We start from the raw sequence: 18896 nt of genomic DNA on the forward strand, positions 1-18896 counted from the left end.
GCGCGGGCCACACCTGGGGACGCACTCCCAGCGGTGCCCGCCGGCCGGGTGGGCGCGCGGGGGAGTCCCAGGTCCCCGTCAGGGGCCGGGCGAGACCACCGCGCCCGGACCGAGGGGGGGGGAGTGGCCACGAGAGTGCGTACGCACAAGGCTGCGGGGACGTCTCTCCGCAGTTTGGGCTGCGACCGCGGCCACAGCAACTGTGTCTGGAGGACGGAGGGAAGCAGGCTGCTGCGGTATCTCAGGCTAGCAGGAGTACCGCCGGGTACCGACAGCCGCCCTCCCCTCCCCGCGTGCTCCTGTTGGACGCGCCCATCTCGGGGGCTCCCGCGCGGCCCCGCCCTCCCGGGCGAGCCTCGGCATTCGGCGCGGGGCGCGGGCGAGGCGGGGCCGTGCGGGTCCCCTCCCCCTTCCCGCCCGGTCCCCTCCCCCTCGGGTCCCCTCCGGAGCGCGGGGCGCCGCCGGCTCTTCGCTCCGCTCCCGGAGCTACCGTGGCTGCAGGGTTCGGCTCGCCGAGGACAAGGTCAGGGGAGCGGGCGGCGATGCCCGAGTGTGACTGGAGGCAGCCGACCGGAGGCCGCCGCGCCTGGGATCCGCCGCTCCGGACCGGTCAGCGGGACGGGGGTCGGCGCCGTTGAGGAGCCGAGGAACAGCAGCGGCGGCGGCGAGGTCCTCTGCGGCCGGGATCCCCGCTCAGCGGCATCCCCGTGCGCTCCCGCGAGCGCAGCCCCGCCGAGCCGGGACGCCGAGGAAGATGGAGCCGGGGGTCCGGGCCCGCTCGGGTGCCCCGCAGCCGGCCTCCCCGGTGCTGTGGAGGGCTCGGCCGGCGGGCGGTGGGGGCGCCTCCTCCTGGCTGCTGCTGGACGGGAACAGCTGGCTGCTGTGCTATGGCTTCCTCTACCTGGCGCTCTATGCTCAGGTGTCCCAGTCCAAGCCCTGCGAGAGGACTGGCTCCTGCTTCTCCGGTCGCTGTGTCAACTCCACCTGCCTGTGCGACCCGGGCTGGGTTGGGGACCAGTGCCAGCACTGCCAGGGCAGGTTCAAGTAAGTGCTACCGTGGGACCCCAAGCCTCAGCCCTGCCCCGCCAGCGTAGCTCCCCGCCCCGCTCTGGCCTCGGGGTCCCCGGGAGGGGGCCCTACGCTGCGCCCCTCCAGCCTCCGGGTGCCCCGGGGAGCTCCAGCAGGCGCCCAGCCCGGGCTGACTCGGTGCTTTCCGCATGTCCTCAGCGGCTTGTCATCCTCTGCGCAGAAAGAATGTTCTCACTCCAATTCGTGCCAAACTCCGCCAATTAGGACAGTATCTGTTTCCATCAGAAACGGAGGAAATAACTCATGAAAAATCCATGAACATTGTGAGAAGTCAGAGGCGTCAGGGTTTAAAGTTGTGGCCCAGCTCCTTCCCTGTGCTGTTCCTCTAGTCAGAGAGCACGCCTCGGTTTAGTAATCGTCGAGTGTGGTAAATAGGGTTTACAATGGGCAAACTACGATCTGTACCTTGTTATAAGTTTCTAGGTTGGTCCTCTCACCCATTTCCCCATAAGTCTATAACTTACTGGAATTTTACGCCTTCTATCCAGAACCTACAGAGAGAAATCCAGGCAGCAATTTAAGTTAACTCGATCAAGGTTATGCAGAAAATGCTGAGTCGTGATTCCAGTCCAGCCAGCTTCACTCCAGAATATGCATTTAGAGGTGTTGGGTTTATCAGGACAGTCATGGCTTTGTGTGACTTTTGACAGGTGTATGGGGGACAGCAGTTTGGTTTTGCTGAAAAGCAAGGTGCTAAGGAGCCTGCATCTCTGGGGAAGAGACACTTCTCCCTATTGGCTGATGCTTATTAGATTTCTGCCTCTATAAAAAGAAGTGGGGTGGCCGTTGGGAAGGCGGAGAAGTGGGTTTCTCTGAGAAACTGCAGGAAAGCGGTCACCGAGAAAGCTTGTCCTAGATATTTAACATGAAGTTTACGGCTGATTGTGGTTGTGAAATAATACTATGTAGATGGCTAGTATTTGTTGTGGAGATGAAAGCAGAATCTAGGTAAAGTATCTCTGGCTTTGAGCCAAAGGTAAGAATATGGCTGACATTATTAATCTATTTCAGGGTGGTTTCCTTGGCGTTTTAATCACAGCATAGTTTTCTTTACTTTCTTTCCCACATTTTTACTGTTGCTCGCTAGAGCAATACCCCATATTAAGTGTAAAAAAATGTTTGTCTTAAATGACACTTTGAAATTTTAAGTAGATTTTATTCTTTAGTTTTTGGTTTTGGTGGGAAATCTTAGGTGAAATTTCATAAAATTGGTTTGGAGCAGTAAGTATTTCCAGAGTTCAAAGTTTTAGGAGTGAATACATAACTTTTACAGATACCTTTAAAGTAATTTAAAAAGAGAGGTGCCACTGAAAAGTTTAAAAAAGTTTACAATGAGAAAGCAAGATCTGATTTTATGATGCCTCTTGAGTAGCATTAGTTCCCCTGTCGGTGATAGTGTTAGCCAGCCAGCCCTTTTACTTGTTAAGAGGATATCTTGTGGGAGAGAGCAATGGACAAGGAAAAAGCTACACTCACTTGTCCAGGTTTTCTACAGAGTAGGATTGTTTGTAACGTTGTGGCGGTGAGTTAGCTCCATTTATCTGAAGAGGCTATGAAGCACCACCGCCTGAGACCTTCCGTCCAGTCCTGTGTTTTGGAGTAGGGATGCTTGTTAACAGCCAGATAGCTAGATCAGCACTCTGTGACTTCTCTTAGATGCTGTCCCAGTAAGTAAGAGAAAGCACCCAGATCAAGTTAAAAGTAACCAAGTAACACTGAAAGATGTTCATGAACTAGATACATTGTTAACAGGAGGAGAGTAGACATACTTAAATGAGGTTAAGTCCTGAACTTATTGAATAGTCATGCTTGGGAAGCTGCTATTCTGATTCAAGTGTTGCTTAATGTTTCTATGAAATACAAGTTATTAGGGTAAATACACATAGTATAAGTCTCTGTTTTCTCAGGCATACGTTTAGGGGCAAAGAAAGTGTATTTGATGTTAAAGGCTTTGGACATTTAGAAGTACAAAACTATTCTTGGTAAAGTACCTAATGAGCTATGAACAGTTTATTTGAAGACGTGTTTTCATGGCAAAAGAACCGAACTTGACAATTATAGCTCAAGTCTTTGCTAGGCTGAACATAAGAGCAGCCTTACACATAGTAGTGAAAAGTGATTGATTAATCTTAGTAAGCAGGTGTCAAAATTAATGGGTATGTTACCTTAGTCTTCTTCTATTATGGATGTCGTAGCTAGGGAATGAGCATTCTTCAAAGGCCTTTTTGCATCTGAAGATTGACGTAGAAATGCAGGAGCAAACAGTAGTAGAAGGGATGTGCCAGAGCTCCTGGCTTTCATTGTAGTCTTTTGTTTGTTTCCATTTGAAAAGAATAAACCCTTCAAAATTGTAAGACATTTCTGACAAAAGCAAAACAAAATGACCACCCGTTTTCACTAATGACAGACTAAAGGTTTTAGGAGTGAGACTCAGAAAGCACCTGGCCAGTTTGAAATAGAATCAAGACTATGGTAGGCCCTAATTGAAATTATATTTCAGTTGCATTGCATAACGTTAGGCTGGAAAACATTCTGATGTAATCTACGAATAATAGTATAGACGACAAATGATATTTTTGTTAGAAGCTGGTTAAATTATTTTTGTAGAGCAGTTGAAAGTTTTATTGATAAGAATTGGTTTTGTATTGAAATTTAGACTTTTTTTTTTGATACTCATTACCAATCTCTTAAGTCTGAGGTTGGGAAATATGTTACAGTATGTGACTTATTTGTAAATATAGAATTATAAGCATTCGTGTATGGGGTACTTTAAGAATCATTAACTTTATTCTCCACATAAATTTTTAGACCTTCAGGTTAGTCAAATTTGGATTCTAAATAGCACAAATTTATGATGGAATTATATTTTTAGTAACTGCTATAATAGTGAGTATATACTGTGAAATAGTGGAATGTTTTCTATCAACAAAAGAGGCAGGATTAGAATTTTAATTATTTTTTTCTAAGCCACTTTTTTTTTCTTTGAGAAAAGGTCTCTACACACAACTGGTTGTGGAACGCACTATGTACACCAGGCTGGCTTTGAATACAGAGAGATCCTCCTGCCTCTGCCACCAGGCCAGCTGTAAGCTCCTCTTTAAGTGATAAATTTATATCAAATCTTTATTGTTAATGACAGGAAACCTTCGAGTAATGTGAAAAATGGAATGTTCTCTGTCCACATGTCTTCATCTTCTAAGTAAAATTATAATAGATGATCTGTATTATCATTTATATTATTAAAATATGCAACCCCATAGTAGGGATTTAAAATAAGTTAAGTGGACAGTTCAGTCTAGATTGTGAAGTAGGTATCTTTCTTTTCTTTCCAATATTTGGCTTCTTAAGCAATCAGATTACTCCTCTGCTTGTTCTCTCAGCTTCTTGTGAATTCCTTTGGCCTCAGGGTACTTGACACAGTCCTTACTTCTTTACTCTTTGCTCGAGTAATTAATGTTGCCATCTAATTTTAGCCTGCCTACCAGTTTGTAAAGGAGGCTTTTCGGACTCCCCAGTCAGTCATACCTTCTTACATACTGCTGTAGCACAGCCTTTCCTACTTAGTGCTTTTAAACAAAGTGCTAATTATTTTTTCTTTAAATTGACACACAAGAAACTACAATTTCATCTTATTAACTTTTTCTGTGGTCCAAATGCTCTTCAAGTGCTATGTTGAGTTGCAGTTTAAAATTTATTTTTTGAAATATGTGGTGTGTATGTATGTATATATATATATATATATATATAGAGAGAGAGAGAGTGAGTGTGCATGTATGTCTGGGTATCTGTGTGCATGTGTGTATGTATATGTGCTTTGTGTGTAGTGTATATGTGTGTGTATGTGCATATGTTTATGTGTGTGCATGTGTATGTGGTATGTGTGTAGTTTATGTGTGTGGGTGTGTGGGTGTGTAGTGTGTGTGTGCACACACATGTGTGAGACGAGCAGTGTAGAAGAGGGCCTTGGAATCCTGGGAATCAGAATTACAGGCAGTTGTGAGCTAGCTAACATTCAGGATACTGAGAACTGAACTCAGTTCCTTTGCAAGAGCAGTATGTGTTTGTAACCTCTGATCTGTTTTTGTTGCCCCTGAGCTATAATTTGTAATGTGCAATTTATTTATTTAAAGTTTAGAATTTGGGGAGCTTTGTCTTATGTATATATCTGTGAAATGATCACAGTAATAATGACCATGAAAAGAGAAATCGTACCAAAAGGTTTCTAATGTCTCCCTTTCTCTCAGGTTGCCTCTTCTTGTCTCTCAGGAACTGCTGATCTTTGTTCTCTCAGTACAGATTCATTGGTGTTTTCTAGAGATTCTTTTTTGTAAGTGGAATCATTTGTTACATTTTTCTTTAAACGGCTTCTTTCACTATGTATCATTTTGAGACTGGTTCTGTCCCTTTTATTTCTGAACAGCTTCTGATTCATAGACACACCCGTTTTGCCCTCTGATGGGATCTTGGGTTGTTTCCAGTTCTTAATAGTCCTTATAAAGTGCGTGAACTCCCTGTAAAAGTCTTTGTGTGGACATAGGCTTTCGTTTCTCTAGGAGAAATACCAAATAGTGCAGTGCTGAATCTTATGGTAAATACACGATTAACCATTTTTAAATGAAAGACATTTTATATGCATGGATGTTTTCGCTGCACATATGTATGCACCCCCAGAGGCCAGAAGAGAGTGGCATATCCCTTGGAACTGAGTTAGGGACAGTTGTGAGCCACCTTATGAGTGCTGGACATTGAACCTGGGTCCTGGGAGAGCAGCCCGTGCTCTAAGCTGCAGCCATCTTCCCAGTCAAATACAGAAACTTCTCGAGTAGTTATGAGAATGTTCTAGTTAATCCATATTCTTATTAACTTTTGTCTGTTTAAATTGTAATAGTTCTAATGGATAAGCAGTATGTCACTGGCCTTTTCTTAAACGTTCATTTAGTGTGTGTGTGTGTGCGCGCGCGCGCGCACACTCATGTGACAGACCATAGTACATATGTAGCAGTGGTAAGGTGTCAGTTATATCGTGGGATTGTGGGATGGATCTCCGGCTGTCAGAATTAGCCCTTACCCTGCTGAGCTGTCTCCTTGGCTCTCACTGGCTTCACTTTGTGTTCTCCTTATGACTAATGATACCGGATTTCTTGTCATGTGTGTACTTGCTATCTGATTGGCTTCTTTAGTGAGGAAACTTTCAAATCTTGTGCGCATTCAATTTCCCCCTTATTTTTGATTTTGATTTCTTTCATCTAGTAGATAGTTCTTTATCATTTGGAAGTATTTTCTACCAGGCTGGGACTATCTCTTATTTTCTTTATTTTTAATTTCTCTATTTTCTAAACATTTTAATTTAATTTCTTTTTTAAAAAATTAACTAGTTTATTTTATGTATGAGTGCTCTGTTTGCATGTATACCTGAGTGCCAGAAGAGGGCATCAGACCTCACTATAGATGGCTGTGAGCCACCATGTGGTTGCTGGAAACTGAACTCAGGACCTCTGGAAGGGCAGTCAGTGCTCTTAAGCACTGAGCCATCTCTCCAGCCCTTAATTTAATTTCTTATTTTTTTAAATGTAACTGTATGTGTGATCATGTGAATATGTGCATGAGTGCGCATGTTGAGTGTGTGCATGAGTGTATACATGTGAATATATACATGTGAGTGTGTGCATGTGTGTACATGTGAGTGTGTACAAGTGAGCATATACATGTGAATTTGTGCATGTGAGTGTGTGCATGTGTGTAATGGAGTTGCAGGAGGATTTGAGCTGCCCATCACGCTGGGAACTGAACTCGGATCTTCTGCAAGAGCAGTACTGTTAATCACTGAGCCAGCTCCCCTAATCACTGAGCCAGCTCCCCCCCCCGCCCCCCTCCCTGCACCCCCACCCCCACCCCCGCCCCGGGTTCCTTTTCTTTCTCTTACTACTTCTTGTCAAATAACAGAGGCTCTCACTTCGGCTGGTTTGGGTGTTCTAGTAATGCTGATCTTATAGAAGGGAGCCTCAGTATTTGCTGGAAGAATTTTTGTGAAATTTGCGTTATTTGTTTGGTAGAATTTACCACTTGTCTTAGGGGTTTCTGTTGCTGTGATGAATACCATAGCCAAGCGCAACATGGGAGGGAAGGGCTTGTTACATCTTACAGCTCTAAGCTGCACTTGGACTTTGAGAGAAGTCAGGACAATGCAAGAAGTAAAGTAGAAGCCATGGAGAAACGTTTTGCTGGCCGGGTCTCCCTGGCTTACTCGGCCACAGCTCACAGGAATCTGCCCAGGTGTGGCAGGCCAGTCACACTGGATTGGATGCTCCTGTACCAATATAAGTCAAAAAATGTCCCACAGACTTGCCTACAGGCCAATCTGATGGAGAGGTATTTTCTCAACTGAGGTTTCTTCTTCCCAGATACCTCTAGCTTGTATCAAATTGACAAAACCACACCAAGCCAAACGAAAGCCAAACAAACAACTCTCCCTAACAACAAAGAGCAAACAAGCAATAACAACACAACAGCCAGCCAGTGAAGCCCTCTAGGCCTGAAATTTTATTGACTCTCCAGAGATAACAAGAGAATCTACATGACCCTGGTCTCAGAAGTGACATCTCATACATGGCCCAAAAGCACTGATCTCAGAGTCCAAACAGACATGCCAGATGGCCTGATGGGAGAAAGTTTCTGTTGCAGCGTGCCACACCAAGAACCCTGTGAGCCCCTGGGAGTGGCTGGCTTCTGTGTGTGAAGCTCAGGGACGGTAAAGCTTTCCTTGGGGTTCTGCGTGAGAACAGTTGATCAGTGGGCACCAAAACCAGCTAGCAAAGCTCTGAAGCTCCATCCTTCCAGATGTTTACAGCCTGAGACTTCCTACAGGCGCCTGCTGAGACTAGCTAACGTCTCTCCTCTGCTCTACATGACAAGCACTGAGGTTCTGGGTTGTGGCTGTAGTAGGTGACACCCCATCATGGTATGCGAAGCAGGCTTCTGCAAGAGGCAATAAGAAGCAGACTGAAAATAAACTTTATGGATTGAAAAAGAATTGAAATTCATGAAGATCCTGTCCAAATTAACAAACTCAAACAACAAGGAAACTACCTGTTTGGAAGCAGGCAATGGGCTTGAATTCTCTTACAATGTACAGAAGAAAAAAATACAACCATAAAATTTATGTCCAGCATCTCTAAGCATTAGGGAAATGCAAATTAAAGCTATAATTACCCCGTACCTGTTAGAGAAAGCTATTATTGGAAAGATGAAAGATAGCACATGTTGGCTAGAATGTGAAGAATCGGAAAACTGTTTAGTGGAGATGTAATCACTTTACCCATTTTGGAAATAGTGAGAAGGTTCTTAAAAAAACCCCTGAGACTAGAGTTACCATGTGATTCCGCAGTGCCACTTCTGACAATGTATCTTCAATCCTATGTTTGCTGCAGTGTCCACGGTAGTTCAAACTTGGGACGACATAAGTGCTCATCAATAGACAGAGGGGTTGGAAAAAGTGGTGTGCGTGCTCAGTGACATAGAGGCTGAACGGAAGTGACGTCACTTGCAACATGAAATACATTGTAGCAAGTGGATAAGCCAGGAACAGGAAGAGAGTAATAGCCCTGATCTCACTTACACCGGGCGCTGAAATGTGAACTCATCGTGTGGGCTGCTGTTGAGAGGGATGGGCTGGGTAAGGAAAGGGGATGCTCTGAATGGTGTGACTTGTACGAGGTTTCAGTTAGATGAGAGGAAGTCCTGATGTTCTATTGTACAGCAAGGTGATTTATGTATATTTCAGAATTCTTAAAGGTGAATTAAATGTTATTATACAGAAAGCTAAGTATGTGAAGTGATAGGTATGTTAATTAGTGCATTGTGTTCCTTTTAAAGCCAGAGGGTAGTCCTGGGTATTGTTCCTCACATGCTATCTTCCTTTTTCTCCTTCCTTCCTTCCTTCCTTCCTTCCTTCCTTCCTTCCTTCCTTCCTTCCTTCCTTCCTTCCTTCCTTCCCTCCCTCCCTCCCTCCCTCCCTCCCTCCCTCCTTCTCTCCCTCCCTCCCTCCTTTCCTCCTTTCCTCCCTTCCTTCCTTCCTTCCTTCCTTCCTCTCTTCATTCCTTTCTTCACATTGAGACAGTGTCTCAGCGAGTATGTTTGACCCAATGGCCGATGATCCCTAGGGATCTGTCTCTGCCTCCCTAATTCTGGGATTATGTGCTCTTGTCAACAACCCCAGCTAGCCACCTCCCTATCCATAGTGTATAGGTGTTGAAACATCATATTGTACCCAGAAATGTGTACAAGTAATATTTGCTAATAAATGTAAAACATTGAAGATGTACCCAACAGACTGGTGAGTAATGTTTCAACTAGAAAATCTGTTTTGAGGAAGACATCTTGGGCTGGATAGATACTTGATGTGGTAAAGTGCTTGCCGTGGAAGCATGAGGACCCAAGTTCAAGTCCCGGAACCCATATGCTAGTGTGTGCTTGTGGGCCAGCAAACCCTAGCAATGCTCTAGTCTTTGTCCACAAAATGTTCCATGCAGCCACAGGTTTTGGTTTTGTTTTAAAACATGGGTATTGGGCTCTGAAGTTAGGCACCCACACTTGTACTACTTCTATCCACGGAAGCGTCTCTCCTGCCCAACAAACTATTTCTGTAAAAGGTTGCATATTGGACACCTATGGCTTTGTTGCTCGGATGGTTTCTGTGCTCTCAGGGTTGTCTTTGTAGTATGTTAGCAGCGTTAGTATAAATACATAGATGGAGCTGTGTTCTGATAATTCCTCACTTATGCAGACAGTTGGCCAGCAGTTTAGAGCCCTAATCTAAATTAATGTGTCTCTGCCTCTTAGGTCAAGAACATGCATATGTAGTTTAATGTTAGTTGGGTGTAGTGGTTTACAATTATAATTGCAAAATTCCATAGTTTACAGCAGGAGGGTTTTTATGATTGGCAAGGCCAGCCTGGGCTGTGCTGAAAGTCCCAGGCCAGCCAGAGTTACATTGTAAGGGCCTGTTTCAAAAAATTAAAAGTTTGAAATTTAGAGTGTATTTTCCAAACTTTGTTAAATAGTTGAATTATGTGTTACTTAAATTTTGGGAGATCTGCACAAAGAGGCAAATATAAGGGCATTAGGAGTAGGAAGTAAATGAATAAATTGAAAACTAGGTCTTTGTTGTCACCTATGGCTTTAGAGTTTTAAGACTCTTGTTTTATAATAGTTCCAGGTTGTGCATAAGTTCAAAGTGTAACAGCAATTCTCTAAGGTGATATTTGGAAGATTTTAGAAGAGACCAGAGACTCGAAAGAGAAAATTGTCCTTCCTGTAGGACGTGAGTCAGTTCTTACTGTGGGGTGTGTGTGAGTGGGCTCTCACTGTGGGGTGTGAGTGGGTTTATTCTTATTCCTACATCTTAGTGGTGAGAGGAGATTTCCATTCCATCCTAAGGGCTGATGTCAGCCTCCTGTGCCGACACTAGAATAGATGGAATTCCTCTGTAGTAAGTAGAGAGAAGTTAAGTTCTTGGTAGAGTCTTCAACTAGTGATGTGGGATGGAGGTAGGGAAGACATCCAGGGCTGGCGGATGTTGTCTTACGATCCTTGTAGTGCTACTGAAGCTGGGCAAAGCAGAGTGCAGGGAATGTGGCTTCCGGCATTCCTGCTGTGTAGCCTGAGTGGAGAGCAGGGAGATTCCTTCATATCCCGCGCCTAAGGAGGAGAGGAGAGAGAGATTGTGGTAGTTCCTACCGTATGCATCTTTGAGGGAAGGAGGAATACTTTGAACTATAGGCAGTGGACTGGAGAACACAGGACAGGACTAAGCAGATGGCAGAGTAGACTCCTAGGTCAGATAAGTTGGCAGAGGTTGAGTTAGGAGGCTGAGGCAGGTGGACCTCTTGACTTTTGGGTCAGCTTGATCTCCATAGAGAATTCTGGCAGAGTATAACTCTGTCTCAGAAACAAAAACAAATAAAGAAAATCACTTTATGGATGGGGGCATCTGGTATCTGTATTTCCTTAGAAATATCTTTAATTTTTTAAAAAAATTGATACTTCCTATAATTGGGCCATTTATTGTTTTATTTCTTTGCATGGTGTGTGGTCCCTTTTTGTTGTAGACGGGACGTCTCTAATGAGGTGTCTCTGAAGTTTACATTCGCCTTCTCCGGTGTTTGTTTTTGCTGTGGATCACGTCTGTTTAATGGGTTTCCAAACGATTTTGTAATGAATTTATTTTTTACTGTGAGGGATCTCTGGCATCACCGTTTCTCCACCTTGTGGTCAGCTACGATTCTGGTGAGGATTTCCGTTATTTCCTGGAGCCAAGGAATAAGGAACCGAGAGTCTTTGCCGATTTCCTGTGGCTCCGTGAACGAAGCCCAGTGTGGCTCCGTGAACGAAGCCCAGTGTGGCTCTGCCTTTGCCTGGTTTCTGCTTGTTCTGACGTAAGGATAAGCAAAAGTCGTACCTGAGGTCTTTTCCGAGCGTGTAGTCTGATTTAAGTAGGCACGTAGCTTCCTAAGTTACCCCGTGTAACCTGCCCAGGTCTTTCTCTGTCCCCACCCTGGGTCAGCTTTCTCCTGGTTTTCCAGGAGTCTTCAGGCAGGTATGTCCCTGTCAGGAATATTGTCCTCTTATTCGTTTTGGTATTAATTGAAACTAAGCATGTATATTATAGTTAAAACTAAATTATAACTCGAGAAACCAGAAGACTTTCAAACAGAATTGTAAGGAGTGAAATGATAAAAGAAAAATAGAAATTCTCAAAATTATAAAGTCATATCAAAAAGGGGAAAAGTATACAACTAAAAAGTATTTTACATAGAATAGTAGTTGTTAAACTCCTAACTGTTGACTGTTTTCTTCTTTTTGTTGTTTTGTTCTTTTTTTGTTTTTTGTAAGAGGTCTATTTTTCTGGAATGTTTAGTTTTTGGAACATTTCATCAGGCTTTGTCCTCTTGAGCAGAGCATCCTGATAGATATTATTAAGTACGTCGGCATGGATTTCTTTTTCTCTAGTCTCTGGAAGAAATTACAGAATATTTTTATTATTTCTCATTTAAGAGATGGGAAGATTTTTACCATTGAAACCGTCTGTGCCCACAGGTAATTTTGATACCTTGTTTTTAACTATAAGCTTCTTTAGCCGATCTAGGGCTTTGTAGATTTTTCTATTCCTTCACTGTTGTTAGTTTTGCCAAGTTGTGAGTTATTTTAGATTTTTTTTTTCATTTTATTTAAACCATCAAATTCATTGACAGGAAGTTTTAACATCCCTTTTTTTCTATTGAATTATTAATAGTAATATCTCCATTTCCTTTTTGATAACTAATATCCTCCTTTCTTTCTTGGTGGGTTTGTTAAGAGTTTGACAACTTCTATTCTATGTAAAATACTTTTTAATTGCATAGTTTTCTCTTTTTGATGTGATTTTACAATTTTGGGAGTTTTTCTTTTACCCTTTCACTCCTTACAATTCTGTTTGAATGTCTTCTAGTTTCTCGAGTTATAACTTAGTTTTTAGTTATAGTATACATGTTTAGTTACAACTTTGGTTTTCGGTTTTCTAATAGTTATGTTTGGAGCAATAAATTCTGCAAAGCACTGGTTTAACTTCATCTTTCAAGCTTTAGTAGGTTGTGACTTTTAGAATGAGTCAGTTTAAAATGTTGTTGTTTTTTTTTTTTTAGGTGTCCTTATGACTTAGAACTCTGTTTCTTAATTCCCAGACATTTAGGGCTTTTTAACTTATATTCTCCATTATTATACACGATCTGCATGGCTTTTTGGAAGCACGATTATAGCCAACTTCCATTAATTGATCAGACTGATTTAATTCACTTCTGGTGTTACTTAGTGCTATGGCCAAAGGACAAGCAGCCACTTCCTTTAAGTCTGAAGTCATTTTTTTTTCAATCCTGACTTTTGAAAGACAATTGCTGCAGGCTCAGAAAGTCCAAAAATCATGTGGGATCCAGGTTCTAAAGTTCATGTAATTAGAGAGACCCCTTCTAACTTTCATGGCTCCACTGTTTTTTTTTTGGGGTGGGGGTTAGTATTCTTTTTAGCATATGACTTGTGAGGGCCATTAAGTAAACCCATGAGAGGTCAGGACCAGACACCGACTCACTTCTTTAAATCTTAGGGAAGTTGTTGATGTTCATCCTGTACCAGAGTGGATGTGCAACTCTTTCTCTAGCATCTCCCTGTGCTTTCTACAGCAGTAAACTAATTCTACTGTCTTCAAAGAATTTAGTGAGGCAGGGGAGGGGGAGGGGGAGAGGGAGGGGGAGGAGGAGGAGGAGGAGGAGGAGGAGGAGGAGGAGGAGGGTGAGTTGTGTGGAGGTCAGAGGGCAACTCTTTGGAGTTGAGCCTCTCCTTCCACCATGTGGGTCCTGGGGAATCAAACTCAGGCTGTTTGACTTAGCCACAAGCCCCTTCACCCGCTGAGCCATCTTGCGTCATTGTCTTTACATTGCTCTTCATCTAAATTTCTTAAGATCCACTATGGATATCACAGAACTTTCTGCATCAGCAAGCACAACTATGTAACATGTACCTTTGTAAAGTTTGGAGACTGGTAGAGAGGAATGGGCAGTCAGGTGGAGGTCTACAGTCGGCTAGCATGTGGACTGTTGGAGTTTGGTTCCACAGGGAAGTGCTTGGGACAGGGGACTTTGGCATTATCAATGCAAAGAGGCAGGGAGGCCAGGACATTTATGTTCCTATTTGTGGGCTAAAGGCTGTTCCTGGGAGGAGGTAGATTCATAATCAAGTCTCACGATTTGCATGAGCAAAATGAGTTTTAGTTGCTCGAGGGGAGAGCCCTTCAAAAAAGATTCAGAAACTCACTGTAGAAATCAGACCAAATGTGTGGAAATGTAAGAAAGTCTGAGAGAGTGTGACACAGCACTGCCACTGTCAGCCACTGCACTGTGGTGTGAGCACAGCACTGCCACTGTCAGCCACTGCACTGTGGTGTGAACACAGCACTGCCACTGTCAGCCACTGCACTGTGGTGTGAGCACAGCACTGCTACTGTCAGCCACTGCACTGTGGTGTGAGCACAGCACTGCCACTGTCAGCCACTGCACTGTGGTGTGAACACAGCACTGCCACTGTCAGCCACTGCACTATGGTGTGAGCACTGCACTGCCACTGTCAGCCACTGCGCTGTGGTGTGAGCACAGCACTGCCACTGTCAGCCACTGCACTGTGGTGTGAACACAGCACTGCCACTGTCAGCCACTGCACTATGGTGTGAGCACTGCACTGCCACTGTCAGCCACTGCCCTGTGTTATGGTCACAACACTGCCACTGTCAGCCATTGCACTGTGGTGTGAGCACTGCACTCCCACTGCCAGCCGTTGCACTGTGGTGTGAGCACAGCACTGCCACTATTAGCCATTGCACTATAGTGTGAGCACAGCACTGCCACTGCCAGCCACTGCACTGTGGTGTGAGCACAGCACTGCCACTGCCAGCCACTGCACTGTGGTGTGAGCACAGCACTGCTACTGTCAATCATAGCACTGCAGTGTGCCTATCTTTAACTATTAAGATAGCAGCATATTATTTTATGAAGTTGTGCTAAATTATTCCCATGAGAATTTTCCCCTACCTCTTTGCCCATATTTGATATGGTCAGCATTTTGGGTGCAAAGAGATATGTTATTGTCCATTTATTTTGCAGTGACTTGGCATTACTGTACTTGGTTTTAACATATTTAGGAAAAAGAATCTCATAGTCTTAAGAAAATTTAATGTTACTAGTTAGAGGGATAAGAGAATGAGAATTCTGAAAGAGCAGAAATGAGAGCAGGCCCCTTGTGGCCGACGGCTGAGAGTACAACTGATCGTCCTTCGTCTGAAGTTGACATCTTGCTTGGTAAGCATAGCCCAGGCTTAGTGAGTGGAAGGGTTATGTTGGGGCTACGGTGAACTTACTCTGACTTGCTCTGAAATGTTTTATGGGAAGCTGAGGAAAGCTGTTCATGGGAGTGTCTCACTCTAGGTGTTTGCTTAAAAAAATGGCGGAGAGGAAGCTGGGGGAAGCTTTTGGTGGCTAGATGCTGCTGTCCATGATGTGTGGTTGTAGTAATTTACTGCTGGCAAAGCCACACGGGATGCATGAACAGTGGAACTAGGAAGCAAAATCCTTTTCTCCCAGAGTCTCTTCCAGGGCACTCTGTGAACAAATCATGCCAGCTGACTATAAAACTCCTCGCCATCTGGCAAAGAAAAACGATTTGAAGGGTCCGGGTCTATTTTAACGCAGTAGGCAAATGGATGAATGGGAGGTGAGAAGGTACCAGATGGGTGACTGGTACAGCGCACCCCGTAGAGATGCAGCCTCTGGGGGAGCCTTTTGAACGTATTTGACTCCCCAGTAACAACCTGAATCTCTGTGTTTACCCACGAAGACACACTTCTTACAAGTAAAGAGCCATTTACTTTTGCCGCAAAAGCAAGAGAAAGCGTGGTCCCCAAAGGCGCTGTATTGACCGTCGCTTGTATGGATCCTGTCTTTTGTTCTCTCTCAGCCACAGCGAGTGATCAGTCTAGCTGTAAAATTAGCTTCTGACTGCTTGTGTGCAAAATACAGCTGTGAGAAAGAGTGATATGTACATACACACACACATGCGCACAAACCCACGCACACATATGCATACACACACACACACACACACACACACACACACACTGAAGCTAAGCCAACCTTTAGAAGACCACGGCTTCTTATGTTATGGTTTTGTCCTTTTCCACCTACCCACTAGAAATTGCTTGGTGGAATGGCCTGGCTCAAACACAGATCTGGATTTCTCAGTTATCCTGGTGTAGTTGGGAAGTTACTGTCATTTGTGCTTGATTTCTACTGGAATCTGTCCCCCTAGCGTCTTAATTTCGATTATTGTACTTTTCAGTAACAAAAATTTTCAGAAATATCCTAACTGCTACCATTTTTATTTATACTTTTGAGTTAATTATTTCCAATGTAAACATTTTTCTTTTTAAACTTAGCATATATATATATATATATATATATATATATATATATATATATATATATAATGAATACATTGTATGATAGTCATGGAGAATTTTGATTCAGGCTTATTGTTTGTAGCTTCCTTTTTTGTATCTTGCTTTTGATACTTAATTATCTTTCAACAGTCATACATTTCACTTAAAAACAAAAACTCTTGGTGGCTGTAACTTGAAGCCTGGGATATGTATGGTTCTTAGCATCCGATTAAGCCGGCTGTAAGCCTTGGAACTTTCTGTTGCCCGGAAGACTCGTGCTCTCAGGCTTACCCCCTGCTTTTGTGTTAGTTGGGGTTTCTAGGGAACAGAGCTGATAGAATGAGCGAATATTCATCTCTATGTTAGTACTCAGCAGTCCAGCCTTGGCTGTTTCTAATTGGGAAGATCAGTGCATGAGATGGGAGTCCGGTGCTGGAGTCCAAGGGAGCGCCTAGAGATCTATCACTTTTCAATCCAATTCTCAATACGATCTTGGAGAAATGGGTTCTGACACCAGAGAGGGAAAGGGCCAGGGCAGATGAGCTTGCCAGTGAGAGGGAGAGCCAGCAAACGGAAAGCATGAGTTTCCTTCTTTCAGGTCCTTTGTGTGCCCTGCCACCACAAGGTGTGACCCATTGAGGGTGGGCCTTCTGACCTCAGATGGACTTAGGGTGGGTCTTCCACTTCAAATAATCCAGCCAAGAAAAGTCCCTCACAGGTGCTCCAGGGGCGTGGCTTTAGTCACTTCAGGATGTAGTTAAGTTGGCAACCAAGATGAGTCATCAGAGCGCTGGTACACCATTACTCAAAGAACAAGTCATTGTTCCCAGGTCAAAAGTACCATGTGGCACACTGACGTGCCTTTCTGCTGCGGGCTTTGCTTCCCGTTCTTGTCTTGTCATTCCTCCGTCCGGACTCTCAAGCACACACTTTATTTATTTATTTATTTATTTATTTATTTTGGTAGTTTCTGTAGATTAGAGAAATCTCTAGCCCCCAAACAGCCTTTTGTGCCTGGCTTCTCTCAAAGTATCTATGACTTCTGGGTCTTAGCTTGGTCACTAGATATAGTTGCTGATCAGACTTGGAGTATCTCAAAATTATTTCACTTTTAAAGTTGGTATGGGGGGTGTCTGTCTGGATTACCTCATCCGCTATCATTGGAAGTGAAAAATTAGAATAAGTTAACTGGCCTGTTATTTAAGCTGTACTTTGTTTTTCTCATCTGTCGTATGGAATTGCTAAGTATTTTACAGGGATTTCGAGGTTTCAGAATAAAGTCATGTATTATCCACTTAGAGTAATACTGGTTAGATAGAATGTGTTTGTTATCTTGAGAATATAGAGCTTTGTCTATAGCTCATCAATTTTTTTCCAAGCATAAATTTGCATTTTTATTACCAAGACCATTTGTAGGAATTGTGGAAGTCTTTCAGATAACGTTAACATTGGCTGGCTTGTCAACCTTGTTTATCTCCTAATGTTTTCAAGGCTCCATATACTACATGGAAAACTTAATTTTATTTAAGAGTAGATTATGACCCTGATATCAGGGGGTATATACATATGTCTGTTCGTGTGACTACAAAAAGCCGGTTATCTGTGAAGTGTGTATGTATGTATGTATGTATGTATGTATGTATATACATCTATGTATATATATATATATATATATATACGAAGGCTAAATGAAAATTTAAATTATGAACCTGTTAAGTAATTTGTCTAGAAGTTAGGTGCATCTAGATTTTTGTCTTTAATATTTTAAGATTCTGAAAAAAAGTTTTTCGAATTGTTTAAGTATAGATAGAAAAATTAGACTTACTCTTATTTCTAAAATTGGCAGAGATTGTGTAGAAGTATAAATTAGTCAAGAGAAGTTGATAAAAATGGGCATAGGACTGTGACGTATCTTACGGCTGCTTAATGGTTGTGGCGCACTGAAATCACGTGCAGCAGTCACCCCCCCCCCCAAGTCACGTGCACCGTTGCTCCCAGACGCAACCCTGTGTCCCCCCCCCCTCCCCCCCCGGCGCCATTCAGAGGCCATTTGATTGTCCTTTCGCTAGAGCCTTATTTTAGTGAAGATAAATTTTAACCTCGTCAACATTTTGTCAACACAGAACCCGTCAGGGAAATGTTCAGCCTTCCCCTGACTTTTCCTATGCTGTCAGTTGAAACAGCCGTGCTTTATCCAATTTGAGGAGATTTAGACAATTTCTTTTCATTTGTAGGGACAAAATTGTTTTAGATTGTCAATATAGCCTCCAATTTGTAACTGTTAGGTCTCGTTGTTTTGGCCTAATGCTTTGAATTTTTCTCCCACTATTGCATGCTTTCATGCTACCTTAAGGTAACCGTTTTCCTGATTTTTCTTTTTTAGGTTAACAGAACCTTCTGGATATTTAACAGATGGACCAATTAACTATAAATATAAAACAAAGTGTACATGGCTAATTGAAGGCTAGTAAGTATACGATTTGGGCTCAACACATTGATTTTTATCCTGAGATGCTAAAGCAAATGTCTGATGCAAACGTGTCGGGTAAAATCATTAGCTATATGTTTCATTTCCTTGCTTATTATTGGAGCATATGCATAATATTTATGGAGTTTAAAAATGTAAACCATAGTGTCTTCCCTTAATGGTATAATAGTAAATATGTATTTTGTTTTTGAATTATATTTATTGCCAGACCAAACACATTAGGCCATATGGCTTTTAAGAAATATCTTGTTGGGAAGTTTACGTATTCTGCAGAAACTATAACAGTAGTCCACGCTGGCCTATGCC

General features: G+C 43.1%; 1 protein-coding gene across 7 annotated transcripts in view; it reads left to right on the top strand.

Moving 5' to 3' along the window:
- Positions 1-360: 360 nt before the first annotated feature.
- The window catches only part of Atrnl1 (attractin like 1), a 522384-nt gene continuing 503848 nt past the window's right edge, over positions 361-18896 (top strand). For 3 of the 7 annotated variants that reach the window (XM_006527049.3, XM_006527051.3, XM_006527052.3), the window contains exons 1-2: positions 361-1044; positions 18486-18569. In XM_006527049.3, coding sequence (XP_006527112.1) covers positions 755-1044; positions 18486-18569 — 374 coding nt within the window. In that variant the 5' untranslated portion in view covers positions 361-754. The remainder of the gene's footprint in view (positions 1045-18485; positions 18570-18896) is intronic. The other 4 variants (XR_001782587.1, XM_011247244.1, NM_181415.4 and 1 more) reach the window with 3 other exon arrangements.

Source organism: Mus musculus, chromosome 19 (genome assembly GCF_000001635.26).
Source record: "Mus musculus strain C57BL/6J chromosome 19, GRCm38.p6 C57BL/6J".
Taxonomy (NCBI): Eukaryota; Metazoa; Chordata; class Mammalia; order Rodentia; family Muridae; genus Mus; species Mus musculus.